The following is a 16,907-nucleotide window of genomic DNA, read 5'->3' as shown; positions in this document are numbered from 1 at the left end:
CCTGTGGTGAGGCCAGAGTGAAATCTCGAACCCTCCGGCGGGGAGATGGATCAGGTCAAAGAGCTGCTGGATATCATAGAGGCACAGAAGAAGAAAGGAGTGACCGGTGCCTCCGTCATGTTCGCATTTTACAAACGCCGCATCCAACCAATCCAGCAACGTCATCGCTTGGGTTTCGAGTACACCGGCCCCGCTGATCCCTCTCGCATGTGCGCAGAGGAGTTGTCCGATGAAGCCGCGCTCCAGCAAGTTCAGCGGGTGCTGCTGGACGTGGACGCCGTGCCATACGTGCCAACATTATTCTCCGCACGAAATCCGCCCAAACCAGTGAGTATTCGACTTCTTTTTTGTTGAAAATATCCTTGTTCACTCCATTACTTAACCGAAGAACCCTCTGCAGGGACATACAGAGTTGTACCGCAGCTACCCGCCGCGGCCTGACATCCCCCGGCCGGACCACCTCCTCCCAGTGCCGCTGTTGAGGCAAAGAAGGCTCGCATCGCTGCGGCCCTGCGCCGCAGTGGATCCACCGAGGATGTGAGCTCTCGGTCGGAGGAGGGGGCTGAAGGAGAAGCGCGTCGGCCCAACTCCTCCGACCAAAGCGTGGAGTTGACCGGTGCTTTGCCGTTGGTGCCGCAAGGCCGTCGGTTGGTGCGCAAGCGAAAGGCGCAAGAACTCGAGTCTGCCGGGTAAGAGCTTACTGCTTTGATGCATTGCTATATGTTGAGATTATGCCATGCTCACAATGTCGTCCTGTAGGCCTTCCGCTTCATCCTCCCGAGCCGAGTCCGAAGAAGAAGGAACAGGCCCATCGGCCGCCGCAGTCGTCACCATCACCGTGGCGGGGACTGCGGCGCAGGCTGGTGAAACCCCACCGCCAGCAACGGGGATGCCGCGTCAGGCCATTTGTATGAAAAGGGCTATGAAGAAGAAGTCTGTACTGTAAGTCTGCCTCTGATTGCACGATAAATTTAGGATCTTTCGACTTGTGTGGTGACTAACTTCGACTTCATTAGAGCTGCAAGTGCCGCGGACCTCCAGCTGACGCCAGCTTCGACTACCCCAGCCCCCGGGTCTTCGACCCGAGAAGAATCATCAAGCGCTGGGCCAGTCACAGCTGCGTCAGCCCCCGAGCCATCGGCCCCGTCGGGGTCAGAGCCCGCGGAGCCTGCCCCTGGGACAGACGTGACGCTGCCCGATCTGCCGCCTCCCGAGCTCCGACAAGTCGAGGTCGGGGCCGGTGGCGAGAAGCAAGTCGAGGCCCCTAGCACCGCTCCTACGGATGGTGCAGGTGAGGATCTGACCGCCCCGGCTAGCTACCGGGATCTGCATGCTGTATGCTGAGGATTTTTGTGATTGCAGGCGCGCAGCAGCCGACTGCTGAAAAAGTCGTGGGAACATCCGGGAGGCCCGTTGAGACGCTGCTGCCTGGGTCGGGTTGTCAGGATGCCGTCGCCGCCAGCCTGGCCAGTGACCTGCTGCTGTCCGATGGCAACATAGAGAACCTCAAGAGGGCGCATGATTTTGCCATGGTAAGACCTGAAAACCTCTCTGCCAGTGACTATATCGAATTGCTTATCTGGATTCCCCCTTTTCATGCAGAGAGTGATCGCCCACTCTCGGAAGCAAGCAGAGGAATTAAAGACTCTTGCCTGCGACCGCAAGGAACTTGCTGCCCTGAGAAAGAACCTTGACAACGAGAGGACGGAGAACTCTCATCTCGAGATGGTCAACGCCGAGCTCCAACAACAACTCGAGGAACAGAAGAGGGAGCTCGAGGCGACTAAGCACGCGCATCAGGAACAGCTCAAGGAGCAAAAGAAAGCGCACCAAGGTAAGCCATTGCTTCCCTCGGGTACTTGCACTGTATGACTCATCCTGGATTCTGAAAAGCTTTCCACCACAGAGCTTAGGAGAATCTTAATGAGTAAAGAAGAGCTACTTACTGACGTGAAGAACCTGCTCTATCGCCGTACAGATGACGTCGGGAGGCTGCAGAAGGTGATCGGCGACACTGAGCGACAGTTCGTCGACAGCCTTCAGCGGACCAAGACGCTTGGCGAAGAACTCGAAGACCTCAGGGGGGCCGCTCGAGAGCTGGTGGATATGGTGGATCCACCGGAAGAAAGCAAGACAAGCCCGCGGCCCCTGCTAGAGCGGCTCCACGAGGCCCCGAAAAAAGTATTCAAGTTCCTCTCCGAGGCTCCTGTCACATGCATCAACAACGCCCTCGCGGTCGTGAAGTCCTTCTTGCCAAACGCGCAGCTGGAAATATTTGCACAAGACATGGCGGCGGACTGCACCGAGGATCAATTTGATGGATACCTCCTAGAGGCCCAACCTGTATCAGAACGCATAGTTCAAAGTGTAATGCAGGATTAGGGTACTAGAAATAAGTATTCACTTCCTTGTATATATTATGTCTTTTGATGTCTCTACTTGTGTATGTGCTCAGGCTGAATTGGTATCCAGGCTTACAAGGCATAAGTAGTAGACACTACCCGGGGTACAACGACCCTAAAGGTAGCCATAGCTCCATGTAGGAACTTATCTAACGAGTTGTCCACAACCTGAACTCTGGGTCTAGAACTGTTAGAAAAGAACGCGAGCAACGTCGCGCGAATGCTGGGCTTAAGGCAAAACTACCCTGAGTGCATCGACTCTGGACGTAGTTAGGGTCGCTCCTTGTGTGAGCGTGCTCCGTAAGTTGGATAGGACCCGGACGGACGGATCGGACTTGCTGGGAGCGAGTGCGGGCGTCGCCGCTGGTATGCCGTGCTCTTGGTAGGGACGAGACTACTCTGGGTGCAACCACGCAGGATGTAGTCGAGGCAGCTCTTTGCACGAGCTCATCCAACAAGCTGGGAATAAAACCAGTCGAACGGGTCGATTATGTCGGGGAAAATGCGACTGCTGTCGCGTGCGACCATCCAAGGTCGCGGCGGGGATCGATATGTAGAGAATTTGGACGGAGCGGAGGGTTCCGTCGGAAAATGAAGTCAATAAGATATGAACGTGGCGGTAGCCTCCGTAGCATTCACGACAAGAAGTCGATGAGTATAATGTTTACACGTGGCCGCGGCCATCGTGCGCCAATGAAGGAACGTACAACCCGAATCTCGTGGCATATAGCCTCCAAATTGATTCGTGGAAAAGAGACCTTCCAAGACCCCGTGGATTCAGCTATCACCGGGCATCTCCTTATGGGTAGAACTTGCGCAAGTTCTGAATGTTCCAGGAGTTCGGGACATCTTGACCCTCGGGATATTGTAGCCGATATGATCCGGGCCTAGTGACCTGCGTGACGAAGAACGGGCCCTCCCACCTTGAGTTGAGCTTGTGTAGGCCGGATTCGTCCTGGATGCGACGCAAGACCAAGTCACCAATGCTGAATGACCGCTCCCTCACGTTGCGATCATGATATCGCCGGATTCCTTGCAGGTATCGGGCTGACTGAACAAGAGCGGTGCAGCGAGCCTCTTCAACGGAATCGAGCTCTAACTGCCTCGCCTCGTCTGCCTCACCTTTGTTGTACATTTCGACCCTTGAAGATTTCCACATGATATCGGCCGGTAAAATAGCTTCCGATCCATATACAAGGAAGAAAGGCGTTTGTCCTGTGGCTTTGGACAGCTGAGTCCGGAGCCCCCAGATGACATGTGGTAGCTCGTGCACCCATTTGCCTCCCTTCTTGCTGTTTTCATCATAAAGTCTCTTCTTGAGGCCGTCAATTATCAAGCCGTTCGCCCTTTCAACTTGTCCATTGGCCCTTGGGTGTGCGACCGAGACATATTTAACTTCAATGCAAGTATTCTCGCAAAACTCCCAGAACTGGTTGGCCGTGAAATTTGATCCCAAGTCTGTGATGATGGTGTTGGGGAAGCCGAAACGGTGCAATATATCCGAGATGAAGTCGACAACCCGATCTGGTGTGAGCTTGGCTATCGGCTTGTACTCAATCCACTTGGTAAACTTGTTGATAGCCACCAGAACATGGGTGAAACCTCCTGGCGCCGTCGTGAAGGGCCCAATCATGTCGAGGCTCCAACAAGCAAAAGGCCAAGATGGCGGTATGGTGATGAGGCTGTAGGCTGGAACATGAGTCTGTTTGCCGAAGAATTGACAATTTTGGCACCTGCGTACGAGATCCTCCGCGTCGGTCATTGCAGTGGGCCACCAGAAACCGGCCCTGTATGCCTTCCCCACCAGCGTTCTTGAAGCCGCATGGTTTCCGCAGACGCCCTCGTGGGTCTCCCGCAGTATGTCGTAGCCATCTTCCTTTGTGACGCACTTCATGAGAACTCCTGACCGAGCGCCCCGCTGGTAGAGCTTGCCGTCAACCAGGACAAAACCCTTGCTTCTGCGCAGGACGCGTGCCGCCTCTGCGCTCCTGGCGTCAATTCCTGCTGGTAGCCTTTGATCGCGGATGAAGTCAATAAAAGCCTCTTGCCAGTCCTCCCCCAGCACCATAACCTCTCGAACGGGTTGTTGAGGACCCGCATCGATGGTTACCTGCGGAGGAGGCTTGATGGATGGCTGCTTGAGCTCCTGGACGAAAACTCCCGGCGGGACCTGAGCACGTGTTGATCCTAATTTAGACAGGATATCCGCGCCAACATTGTGCTCCGTAACACATGTTGAACCTCCAAGCCAGAAAAATTGCTTTTCAACTTGCGCACTTCCTGTACATAGGCATCCATCGTCTCTTTGTTGCAGTCCCATTCTTTGTTGACTTGTTGAACGACAAGAAGAGAATCGCCGTACACAAGTAGTCGCTTGATCCCTAGTGATACCGCCAAACGAAGCCCGTGAAGCAAGGTTTCATACTCGGCGCTTCATTATTGGATACCGCCCACAGGATCTGAAGGATATATTTCAATTGTTCACCTCATGGAGAAATAAGCAGAACACCAGCGCTGCCACTGTCGAGCTTGAGGGACCCATCAAAGTACATGGTCCAGTGCTCTGGCCTGTCTACTGGAGTTGGGACTCGATTCTCCCTCCATTCAGCCATGAAGTCGACTAGAGCCTGTGACTTGATTGCAGTGCGTGGCTTGAAGTCGATTGATAGAGCCCCCAATTCCACTGCCCACTTGGATATGCACCCCGTGGCATCTTGATTATGAAGAATATCCGCCAGCGGGAAATCCGTGATCACAGTGATCTTGTATTCGTCGAAGTAATGGCGTAATTTTCTTGATGTGATTAAGATTGCATATAGAAGCTTTTGAACAGCTGGATATCGTACCTTGGATTCGGAGAGGACTTCGCTGACGAAGTAGACAGGCCTCTGCACTCCAAACGCATGGCCGTCCTCGCCTCGCTCGACTACGATAGCACTGCTGACAACATGAGTTGTTGCCGCGATGTAGAGTAGTAGATCCTCCCCTGGCAACGGTGCTGTAAGGATCGGAGGTGACTGAAGATGATGTTTCAGGTCCTGCAGGGCCCGCTCGGCCTCCTCCGTCCATTGGAACTTATCTTGGCGCTTCAGGAGCTTGAAGAAAGGAAGTCCTCTCTCCCCGAGTCGGGAGATGAACCTGTTCAGGGCCGCCATACAACCTGTTAACTTCTGCACATCCTTGATTGTGGCCGGAGCCTCCATATCAGTGATGGCCGTGATTTTTACAGGGTTGGCTTCAATGCCCCGGTTGCTAACGATGAACCCGAGCAATTTCCCAGAAGGTACTCCAAAAACGCACTTGGTAGGATTGAGTTTCCACCAAAATCTGCGCAGACTGCTAAATGTTTCCTCCAAATCTGCAATCAAGTTGCTGGACTCCTTGGTCTTGATGACCACGTCATCCACATAAGCTTCCACATTCCGGTGCAGCTGATCCGCGAAACACATCTGGATCGCACGTTGATAGGTTGCTCCTGCATTCTTCAATCCGAAGGATATGGTTTTGTAGGCATAAGTCCCGTACGGGGTGATGAATGCAGTCTTGATTTGGTCCTCCTCCTTGAGCGTGATCTGATGATAACCTGAGTAAAAATCAAGAAAATAGAGAAGGACACAACCAGCCATCGAATCAACAACTTGATCAATGCGCGGTAGCCCAAAATGATCCTTTGGGCAGTGCTTGTTGAGATCAGTGTAGTCGACACACATTCTCCATTCATTGTTCTTTTTCTTTACAAGAACGGGATTCGCTACCCACTCTGGATGGATTACTTCTTTAATGAATCCAGCCGCGAGAAGTTTAGCGATCTCCCGTTTAATGGCCTCACGCTTATCGTGGGCAAACCTTCGCAGGCGTTGCTTTTTGGGCGTAGACTTCGGGTGTACATTCAAAGCATGCTCGATCAACTTCCTGGGCACCCCTGGCATATCCGCCGGTTTCCATGCGAATATGTCTCGGTTAGCCCGAAGGAAGCTGACGAGCGCGAGTTCCTATTTGTCACCTAAGCCCGCGCCATTGATAGCGGTCTTAGATGAATCTCCCTCCTGGAGCTGGATCGTCTTGAGGGCCACGGCATTAGTTGACTGGATGCTCGACTTGCTGGCCTTCTTGGAGGGAATCTCCAGCCCGGACTGGGAAAGCTGCTGCGCGGCCGCGAGTAGTTCTCCCGAAGCATCTGGCACGCGAGTAGTCGAAGCATACTGGATCGCCTCCTGATTGCAGTCGTATGACTTCTTTAAGTCGCCACGGAGGGTGAGTACTCCACTGAGTCCTGGCATCTTAAGAAGCAGATAGACGTAATGCGGCACTGCCATGAACTTGGCGAGTGCCGGACGACCCAATATGGCATGGTAAGAAGATTCGAAGTTAGCCACTTCGAATTTGATGAACTCGGTACGATAGTTCTCCCGCGTGCCGAAGGTGACTGGGAGGACCACCGTACCAAGCGGGTGTGCCGCGTTACCTGGGACGATGCCGTAAAATGGGGACTTGCTGGGAACCAGCATGTCCTTGAAATCCAGACCCATTTTCTTCAGAGTGCTGACGAAGATAAGATTGAGCCCGCTCCCGCCATCGATGAGGACCTTGGTAAGCCTGACTTCTGCCACCACAGGATCCAGGACCAATGGAAACTTACCGGGCTCCGAAAAGCTCGTCCACTAGTCATCGCGAGAGAACGAGATGGGGACCTCCGACCAACGGAGTGGTCGTGGTACCGCCGGCTCGACGGACAAAATCTCCCGGAGAATCAGCTTCTGGTCTCGTCGGGAACCAAAATCCTCATCTCCCCCGAAGATGACGTTGACGACCTTCGAGGCATCTTGAAACTTCGGGTTGCACCCGTGGTCCTCTTGATCATCATCCTCGGGCTCTTTATCCGTAGGCTTCTTATTCTTCTTTCCACCACCGGCGTTGCTGAACGTTCTCCGAAGGTGGTAGCAGTCGATGGCGGCATGATTGGCACCTGGATGCCACGAGCACTTCTTCTGCAGGAGCTTCTCAAACTCCTCCTGCGTCGTCGACTTCTTGCCCCGCGAAGGATGATCGATAGCCGCGATGATATCATCTGGCTTTCGTTTCCGGGGTGGACCCGAAAAGTCCGCCTGGCCTTTGTCGTTGCGGCTGTCATTTGGGCGCCTCAGATTGCTATCTTGACGCCGCGGGAACCGCTTCCGCATCTTCTCCTCCTGTTTGGATCAATCGTGCATCATATCATGAAGGCCTGCAACAGTCTTTGGCCTGTTCCGCCCGAAATCCCTGTAGATGCTCGGGTCGGTGATGCCGTTGTAGAAACAATCAATGATGTCGTCCTCCGAGATGTTGGCGATGGTGGCGCGGATGTCGAAGAAGCGACGTGTGTTGGACCGCAGAAGCTCATTACGTTCCTGCTTACACTGAGCAAGATCGTGACGAGTACCTGCACGAGCAATCGCTCCCTGGAAGTTGTCGATGAAAACTCTCCTGAGGCGCTCCCAGGAGTCGATCGAGTTGTTGCTGAGGCTCTCCAACCAAGTGAGCGGCGCAGGGTCCAAAGCCATCGGGAAGTAGACGACTTCGGTGATATTCGAACCCCCTGCGACCTCAATGGCCGTGGACTAGCAACGGAGCCACTGCTGAGGGGCTTGCTTGCCGTCGTACTTGGTGACGCCGATCGGTTTGAAGCCCTCTGGATACTTGTAGCTGCTGAAACGTGCAGAAAAAGCAGAAAATCGGTCGCTACAGTCAGTACCTTCAGTTTCGACTTCTTCGCGGACCTTGCGCCTGGAGGAGATCATGGTCCGCGCATCGCGACCTTCATTGATATGTTGGCGCAGGTCCTCTGGAGGAAGTCGATGATTGGCCTGCCGTGGAAGACCCCCTGGTGGTGGCTGCTGCCTCCCGCCAGGGGCCTGGCTTCTGCGAGCGTTGTCGTTGCTAAGCTGGTGTCGAGGACGGCCGCCAGCCGTTCGGCTGTGAGCCTGACTCCGACTCTCGCCCACGCGCTCCTCCCTGATGGTGGACGCCAGGTTGTGCTGATCCAGCTGGATCCAGGCCCTCTGCGCATAAAGGAGCGCTTGACGCACTTCCGGATCATGACTGCGTTCGAGGATGGCCGTCACCCTGGCGATGTTGGCCACCGGAGTCCTGAAACCCCGTTCGCTTACGGCAGCAAACTCAGGGTCAAGCTCGCGGTTCATAGATCACCTATGCTCATTGGCCCTCCTCCGCCGGATTGTGCGGGCCCTGTTCCTGGCCCGCCGCGCCTCACGATCGACGTCGTTCTCGTCGCCGGCGTTGGCCATGATCTCATCTTCGGAGACCGCTTTGAAGTTGACGATGGGAAGATCCCCATCGTCCTCGCCTTCTTCCGCCATTAGCACCTGGCGGGAGGAAAGCTCGTGAGAGCTTTCATCGACTAGTTCAGTCGACCCCTCCGCCGCGGTAGCCAATGGCCTGCCCTCTTGAAAGGGCAAGGGCTCGAGATGAGCCACAAGTCGACCCTCTGCCTCAAGTAGATCGGAGAGCATCATGCCTCTCCAATGCACAATGCGCCCCTCTGGCAAGGAGGTGATCACCAGATTGCTGGCGCCAGAATAACCCGAAGCCCCCCGACACGCGGTGGCTTCTGGCTTGCCATCCTGGAGTAGAAAAGTCCAGGTCCTCTTCTAACGTGGAGAGGGACCCAGAGACGTTGGCCTCCTAGGGATCAGTGGCCAGTTTGCATGAGCCGGGTTGGAATCGGCTATGCAAATCCCTAGATTGGAACAAGTCCAAACCAGAGGAAACTACCGCAACACTAGAAGAAGTCGAGCCTGGAGCAGACTCCATCTCAATTTGTGTTGCGGAAGCATGGAGCGGCAAGCTGTCGAGCCCGTCCATGAACTTGTCGAGGTCGCTGCGAGGAACCGCAGCAAAGGTCTTCAGCCTCATGTCGACGAGGAAACGCCGAAAATCGCCCACACCATCTGCGATGCAGACCCACGAGCCAAAAATGAATGTCGTGCCCTGAGAGGGAACTGACTTGGAGAATTTGAAAGTCGCCATCGAGCTCGCCAATGAATCTTCGATGCGTTCCCCTACCTGGCGCGCCAGCTGTCGGTGTTTAACCGGCTGCCCACCGAGGGATATACCCAAGGTGGTAAGTTTTGGATGAGGAGACGCCGAGATCAGGAACTCGAAGGTGCAAGGAACACAAAGCTTAGACAGGTTCGGGCCGCAAGATGCGTAACACCCTACGTCCTGTATGGTGGTTTGTATTGCCTTTGGTGTAAGTGACCTAGAGATCGTGTTTTGAAAGGGGTCCCTGACCTCCCTTATATATCCAAGAGGCCAGGGTTACAAAAATACTAACCAACACCAGCTAAGGAATCGTACTTGAACATATCTCGAGTAGATTCCTCCTGTATCGGTTAGCTCTATCTCCTATTTAAACGGGATAAATAAGAGATAAACGAGGTAAAAAGAGATAAGACGGACTTAATCTCTTAATCCTCCTTAAACTACATCATGTATCCAGTCCCGTGGCCCCGGGTCTGACATCATGCCGTACCTTGAATGTGTATATGTGGGAATGGATGGATAGTCTTGGCGTGAGTGAAGATACACTACTCAGAAGTTGGTGTTTAGGGCTTTTAGCCGAGAGCGGGCGAACTTAACTCGATCATTGTTTGAGGACTTGGGGTCTGTATCTTGGCACACCCTATGGAGTACCTGTAATGGGTACAACTTGTTGGTTACATGGTTGAGGTGTTGTGGGCACCCGTCAAGGGTGCAGTTGTGGACCACCGTGGTAGAGACACATATGACGAAGATGCCCGCTTCGGCAGTTAAGGACCAGGTGAGAGTAACTATGACTTGTGGGAATATGTTAAGCGTGCACACCACTTATCCATTATGAGGGTGGGTCCGGTCCGGGACTAGCAAGTGCGGTACCAAGCCGGTAGGAGGATTGAGTATCGGTGCAGGGGAAGGAGGTGCTAACCTCATGTTCTCTGAGACGCATGGGAGGCTTCACAGTCCCGGGACGACCTCTTGTGGGAGGATGCGTCCAAGATCCGGAAAAGCCGGATGGTGCCGTGGCTCCTAGTCCTGTTTCCGTAGATCGGTGTTTCATCGCTTAGTTGGCTGATCTCCGACTGGTGTTGATTCGAGTGGGTCCAAATGTACAACCCTGCGGGGTGAAATCTATGCGTATAGCCGCTTTCTCGGTCATGGACATCCCTACTCTTCTGTTGCTCTTATTTGTTAGTGTTACTCTTGATTTCCACCTCCCTCTAGAATGACTCCCTGCCAGGGGGCAGAGGGAGTCCTGACATCGACTTGGTGGTTTGGAAGGTGTGCGTTGACCGGGAGTCCGGAATGCCGGAAGGGCCCGATTTGAGGTTGAAAGAAGATATGTATACTTATATATGTTGTTGCATGGATAGGAAACCCTAGCTTAATTCCTTGAACTTGGTATACTCTTAGAATAGTCCACTATAAAGCTTGCATTCAAATGATGACGTGAACCTATCCCATACATTGGGAATAGCCTGGTACGATGCAGGATCCGATCCGGAGTTCGACTCTAACAATGACGGTTGGTACGATTGAAGCCCGTGCTACGCTCGAGTTGCCTGTGGAGGAGGTTCTAGAAGATGAAGGACGGCCAGAGGCCTAGTCACTGCTATGCGTTTTCTGCTTGTTCGCTCTAGCCGAGAGGTTTGTAATAAATTCTGTACTACAAATCCTATGAATTTATGTAATAATTAAACCCGTGTTTAATGTTATGCGAAGTATGACTATGATATTATGCTTGGAATGGTTTCTGTACATGATAGTACTTGATCCAGAGACTATAGGGAGTCGGATTTCTCGATTTGAAAATCCGGTTCCTTTCAGAAACCTTGGAGCCTCGACAGGGCCTAGTGCTGCCGGAAACTCTGCTGTCCTGCAATCAACACCGCAAGGAAAGCACAGCCAACCCGTGCTGGCAGATAATCATACAGCAACCACTAAAGAACAACATTATAATGTGCAACTGCGCCCACTAACCAAGCAAGCACCATCAACATAATCTTTTTTTAACAGAACCATCAACATGACCTCGACTGATAACTAGAAGCTTAGAGTAAGAGTGTAAGACGATGGCCCCCAAAATAAGAGATTTTTAGCATCACCTACCTCTACCTGGATAAAAACTTCATCGACAGGCCATGTTCACAAGATCAGAAGTTCAGGCTATCCACGCTACATGGGTGCTTCAAGTCTCAATTATTTCCTTTTCTCTAGTCCGCCAGAACTTACACGCTATCCAGTTCCCGTCGAGCGCTTTTGAATTCCGGTCAGCAAGAAGAGACAAGGTCCATCGCGCACCTGTGCAGCCGGGGCCATGGGAAGCAGCTGCAGGCGTACACATCACTACTGCATCATCTGCAAGGGTATCAGGCTAGTCACACCGCGGACCGCCACACGCGACTGAACTGCAAATCCACGGATGAAACTCCCGCACCGCATACTTGTATATGGTACTGGATGCTTCCGTTCGCTACAGTAAATCGGCAAACCCAGCGTTGGCGGAGACGAACGCTATCCTCTCCACCGCAGCAGCCTCTCCTCTCGCGCCGGTCTTGCAAAGTGTCCGCACAGCACTCGTTGAGATGCAGATCGAAATACAGGGGGTGCGGCCGCAGCGTTCCATGGAAGGAACCTGGAAAGGTCGATGGACCATGTGGGCCATGCCCTGTTTACAGACTCACACTAGCCTCAGCCTCGGGCGAAGGTCAGGAACCAGAAGAATAGGTCGCCGGGTCACCCTCACCCACCACCTCCATTAGCATGTGCCTTTTTTGTTTTCTTGCCTCCACTTGCGCCTTCTATTTTCCAAGCAGCGTCCACACCTTGACCGCGACGCCGATGATTGCTCTAAATTATTATCAGCGCCCCCCGGAATGACGCTCGCCGTGTTCTGTCACTTACCAATCGGATCTTGCAGATCTTCAGCTTCTTTCGAAAATAAGCACCTTTTTCTGTTCGCCAGAAAGGGCGCACCATCATCCTGCAAAATCAAAAGGTGCATCCTGTTCGTTAAGTGAAGCTGGTAGGACAAGTGATGCCAGATGAGGTAAATCACGGCAGTAATTCAACAAGGATTGACCACATCAGGTAAATCACGGCAGTGATTCGACAAGGACTGGTTCAAGGATGACTGTGAAAAGGAAATGTTTTGTACGGCCAGGAAGCTTGGTCAGCTGGACTTCTTGATGGATCGGTGCATCAGGCTGCCGCCAATGGGACGTCAAAGTGTGAACAATCAGCTGCTTTGTCTATTCCCTATTGCAGAAGTTACAATCATAATGGGGATTTTCCTATAGCAACTAATCCTTGGCTCCGTTGTTTTCCTTTGTAGTGACCACGACTACAAAAGATCAGCGACAGCAGCTTCTTCTACCTCATGCTCTTCCATGATTAGACCATTGGTACTTTGTCTAGAAAGGACGCTGCTCAAGCATGAGCTGGTTTCCGTGCTAGTTTCAATAGGAAGCCATGAACACAAAACATTTCTCATGCAAGAAGCACGGCATCAGACCGCGCATGCCTTCCATTGGCCTTGCCCTTGTGCTGCTCATCTCCTTGGCGTCTTGCGCCAGTTCCTGCACAGAGCTGGAGAGGACCTCCCTCCTCCAGTTCCTCACAGAGCTCTCGCAGGATGCCGACCTCACCAAGTTTTGGCAAGGTACTGACTGCTGCGCATGGGAAGGAATCGCCTGCAACCAAAATGGGACAGTCACCACAGTCTCGTTGCCTTACAAGGGCCTTGAGGGGCGTATCTCGCAGTCCCTTGGGAACCTCACCGGCCTGCAGCACCTGAACTTGTCCTACAATTCACTGTCCGGTGGCCTGCCGCCGGGATTGGTGTCATCCAGCAGCATCATTGTCCTCGACGTCAGCTTCAACCAGCTCAATGGAGACCTGCATGAGCTGCCATCTTCAGCCCATGGCCACTCTCTACAGGTACTTAACATCTCAAGCAACTTGTTTACAGGGCAGTTTACATCCACAACATTGAAGGGGATGGAGAATTTGATCTCACTCAATGCCAGCAACAACAGCTTCACTGGGCAGATTCCAAGTCATTTCTGTAACATATCACCATCCTTTAGTGTGCTTGAACTCTGTTACAACAAACTCAGTGGTGGTATCCCCCCAGGACTCGGTAATTGCTCCAAGCTCAGAGTGCTCAAGGCTGGGCACAACAACCTCAGCGGAATTATCCCTGAAGAACTCTTCAACGCCACCTTGTTGGAGCATCTTTCTTTTTCCAGCAATGGTTTACAAGGAAAACTTGATGGCACACATATAGTCAAACTCAGCAATATGGCCATCCTTGATCTTGGAGAAAACAATTTCAACGGCATGATTCCAGACTCCATAGGTCAGCTCAAGAGATTGCAGGAACTCCATTTGGACTACAACAGCATGTCTGGGGAGCTGCCACCAACCCTGAGCAATTGCACAAATCTCATAACAATTGACCTTAAGAGCAACACTTTCAGCGGTGAACTCAACAAGGTCAATTTCGCCAACTTTCCCAATCTAAAAACCGTAGATCTTATATGGAACAACTTCAGTGGCACAATTCCAGAAAGCATATACTCATGCAGAAACCTCATTGCACTACGGCTGTCTGCAAATAAGTTCCATGGAAAGTTATCAGAAGGACTGGGCAATCTGAAATCCCTCTCCTTCCTGTCGCTCTCAAACAACAGTTTCTCAAATATAACAAATGCACTTCAGATATTAAGAAGCTCCAAGAACCTCACCACCCTTCTTCTTGGGATGAATTTCATGAACGAGACCATGCCAGACGATGCCAGAATCGATGGTTTTGACAATCTTCAGGTTTTGGCCATTGAGGATTGCCTGTTGTCAGGGAAGATACCCTTTTGGATATTAGAGCTAGCAAATTTGGAGATGTTGTTTTTGCGTGGTAATCGACTCAGTGGACCAATACCAACCTGGATCAACACATTGGACTACCTTTTCTATTTAGACATATCAAACAACAGCCTTACTGGGGAAATTCCGACAGCATTAATGACTATGCCAATGCTAGAGAAGACTGCAGCTCATTTGGGCCCAAGGATCTTTGATCTGCCAGTTTATGACACTCCATCACTTCAATACCGCATACCGATTGCTTTTCCTAAAGTGCTAAATCTAAGCAGTAACAAATTCACGGGTATGATTCCCCCAGAGATTGGTCAGCTGAAAGCCCTCATTTCACTCGATATCAGTTGCAACAACTTAACAGGACCGGTGCCCCTATCCATCGGCAATCTCACAAACCTGCAGGTGCTAGATTTATCCAACAACAATCTCACAGGTGAAATCCCAGCTGCATTACGTAACCTGAACTTCCTTTCCAAATTCAATGTTTCTAATAATAACCTCGAAGGGCCTATTCCAACTGGTGGCCAATTTAGTACATTTCAGAATTCTAGCTTTTATGGGAATCCAAAGTTGTGTGGCTCTATGCTAGTTCGTCAATGCAGTTCAGCTCAAGCACATCCAGCCTTCACAAAAGAAAGAAAAAGGAAGGCAATTTTTGCAATTGCATTTGGCGTGTTCTTTGCAGGGATTGCCGTTGTTCTGTTGCTGGGGCTTCTCCTTGTCCTAATCAGGTTAAAAAGTTTAACATCCACAAATAGAAGGGAGGATAATAGAGATGTTCAAACAACTTCATTCGACTCCAGCTCAGAGCACGAGCTGATCATGATGCCACAAGTCAGGGGAGACAAAAAGCTCACATTCTCTGACATCGTGAAAGCTACAAATAACTTCGACCAGGAGCACATCATTGGGTGCGGTGGTTATGGGCTAGTCTATAAAGCTGAGCTACCTGATGGCTCCAAGCTCGCCATCAAGAAGCTCAATGGTGAAATGTGCTTGATGGAAAGGGAGTTCAATGCAGAGGTTGAAGCGCTGTCCATGGCACATCATGACCATCTTGTGCCGCTGTGGGGATATGGCATCCAGGGAAACTCGAGGTTCCTCATATACTCCTTTATGGAGAATGGCAGCCTGGACGATTGGCTTCACAACAGGGATGATGATGCCAGCACATTTCTTGACTGGCCGACGAGGCTCAGGATTGCGCAAGGAGCAAGTTGTGGCCTTTCTTATATCCATAATGTCTGCAAGCCTCACATTGTCCACCGTGACATCAAATCCAGCAACATCCTACTTGACAAGGAATTAAAAGCTTATGTTGCAGATTTCGGGCTGTCAAGATTGATCCTTCCCAACAAAACTCATGTCACGACCGAGTTGGTTGGCACTCTTGGTTACATTCCTCCCGAGTATGGGCAAGGGTGGGTAGCTACTCTGAGAGGCGATATATACAGCTTTGGAGTTGTCCTGCTTGAGCTGCTCACAGGTTTGCGACCTGTTCCAGTCTTGTCGACATCAAAAGAACTTGTCCCATGGGTGCTGGAGATGAGGTCTCAGGGAAAGCAGATAGAGGTCCTGGATCCAACACTCCGCGGCACAGGGCACGAAGAGCAAATGCTTAAGGTGCTTGAGGTTGCTTGCAAATGTGTGAACTATAACCCTAGCATGAGGCCACCTATCATGGAAGTAGTCTCATGGCTGGAAAGCATCAATACTGGCCTGCAGACACAAAAGTCAGTTAAGAAAAAATGCAGTTTTCCAGTTATACATGAGAATCTTGTAGCTAAATGAATAGATTAGATGTATCTTTCACTAGGGGTACTAGTTTTTAGTTATAGGGCATCTTATACAGTTTCTTGTACATATTGAGACCTCTGAAAGACCTCTGAAAGATTTTGAGGAAAGTATTCAAACAGATTAGCTCCCATCCCTTTCTTTACTTGAGATGGTATGTAACATGTATGCGGTATGCCTGTTCAGTTTCTGGAGCATTGTGAAAACAGAAGCAAGCAAAAACTGGTCATTTCCATCGAGTACATTACTAACCCAAGTACTGGCACAAATGCTCCTAGGTGCTGTTAAGTGTTAATCAGCTCTATGGCTCTGATCCACCGAATTCAGAAGCTACTGGAGCTTAAGAGTAGGACGCGGAATGAGTAGCTGCCAACAATTTGTGGTTCAGGATGAGAGCATATGGTCGTTAATTGGGATAAAGCTGCCACATGCTGACCAGGGTGTAGAACATTGTAGGATGACAAACTAAACATGAATGCATTTCAAGTTTTCAACGATCTAAAGTAAGAGCACAAACCATGCAAGAGTAAGGTATAGTGAATAATAAAATCCATTGCAGATTTGCAGCACGCAGCCACAACTTGCCGCATACCACGAATCCTGGAATGTTCCTCAGCTTGCTCATTCCCGTTGCGCCTGGCCGTACGAATACGAACCTTAGGACAGCCGCCCTTGTTACCGAAGGAACGTCACTTGGGTGCCGACTTCGGCGGCATTTCGTCGACCAGCCTTAGCGCGTCTGCTTCCGCGGCGGCTCGTTCCGCGCCTGGATCAGCATTGCACCGAAGAGCCCGAGGG

The 16,907-nt window shown here is 51.5% G+C and overlaps 1 protein-coding gene across 1 annotated transcript; it reads left to right on the top strand.

Moving 5' to 3' along the window:
• The first annotated feature begins 12,538 nt into the window (after window positions 1-12,538).
• On the top strand, window positions 12,539-16,242 carry LOC112883357 (tyrosine-sulfated glycopeptide receptor 1-like). Its single transcript, XM_025948649.1, has 2 exons — window positions 12,539-12,665; window positions 12,772-16,242. The coding sequence occupies exon 2, from the start codon at window positions 12,909-12,911 to the stop codon at window positions 16,104-16,106; it is 3,198 nt and encodes a 1,065-aa protein (XP_025804434.1). The 5' UTR covers window positions 12,539-12,665; window positions 12,772-12,908; the 3' UTR covers window positions 16,107-16,242.
• Window positions 16,243-16,907: the final 665 nt, after the last annotated feature.

Source organism: Panicum hallii, chromosome 1 (genome assembly GCF_002211085.1).
Source record: "Panicum hallii strain FIL2 chromosome 1, PHallii_v3.1, whole genome shotgun sequence".
Lineage (NCBI taxonomy): Eukaryota > Viridiplantae > Streptophyta > Magnoliopsida > Poales > Poaceae > Panicum > Panicum hallii.
Note: the sequence above shows the minus strand (reverse complement) of the source record. Positions and strands in the feature narration are given on the sequence as shown.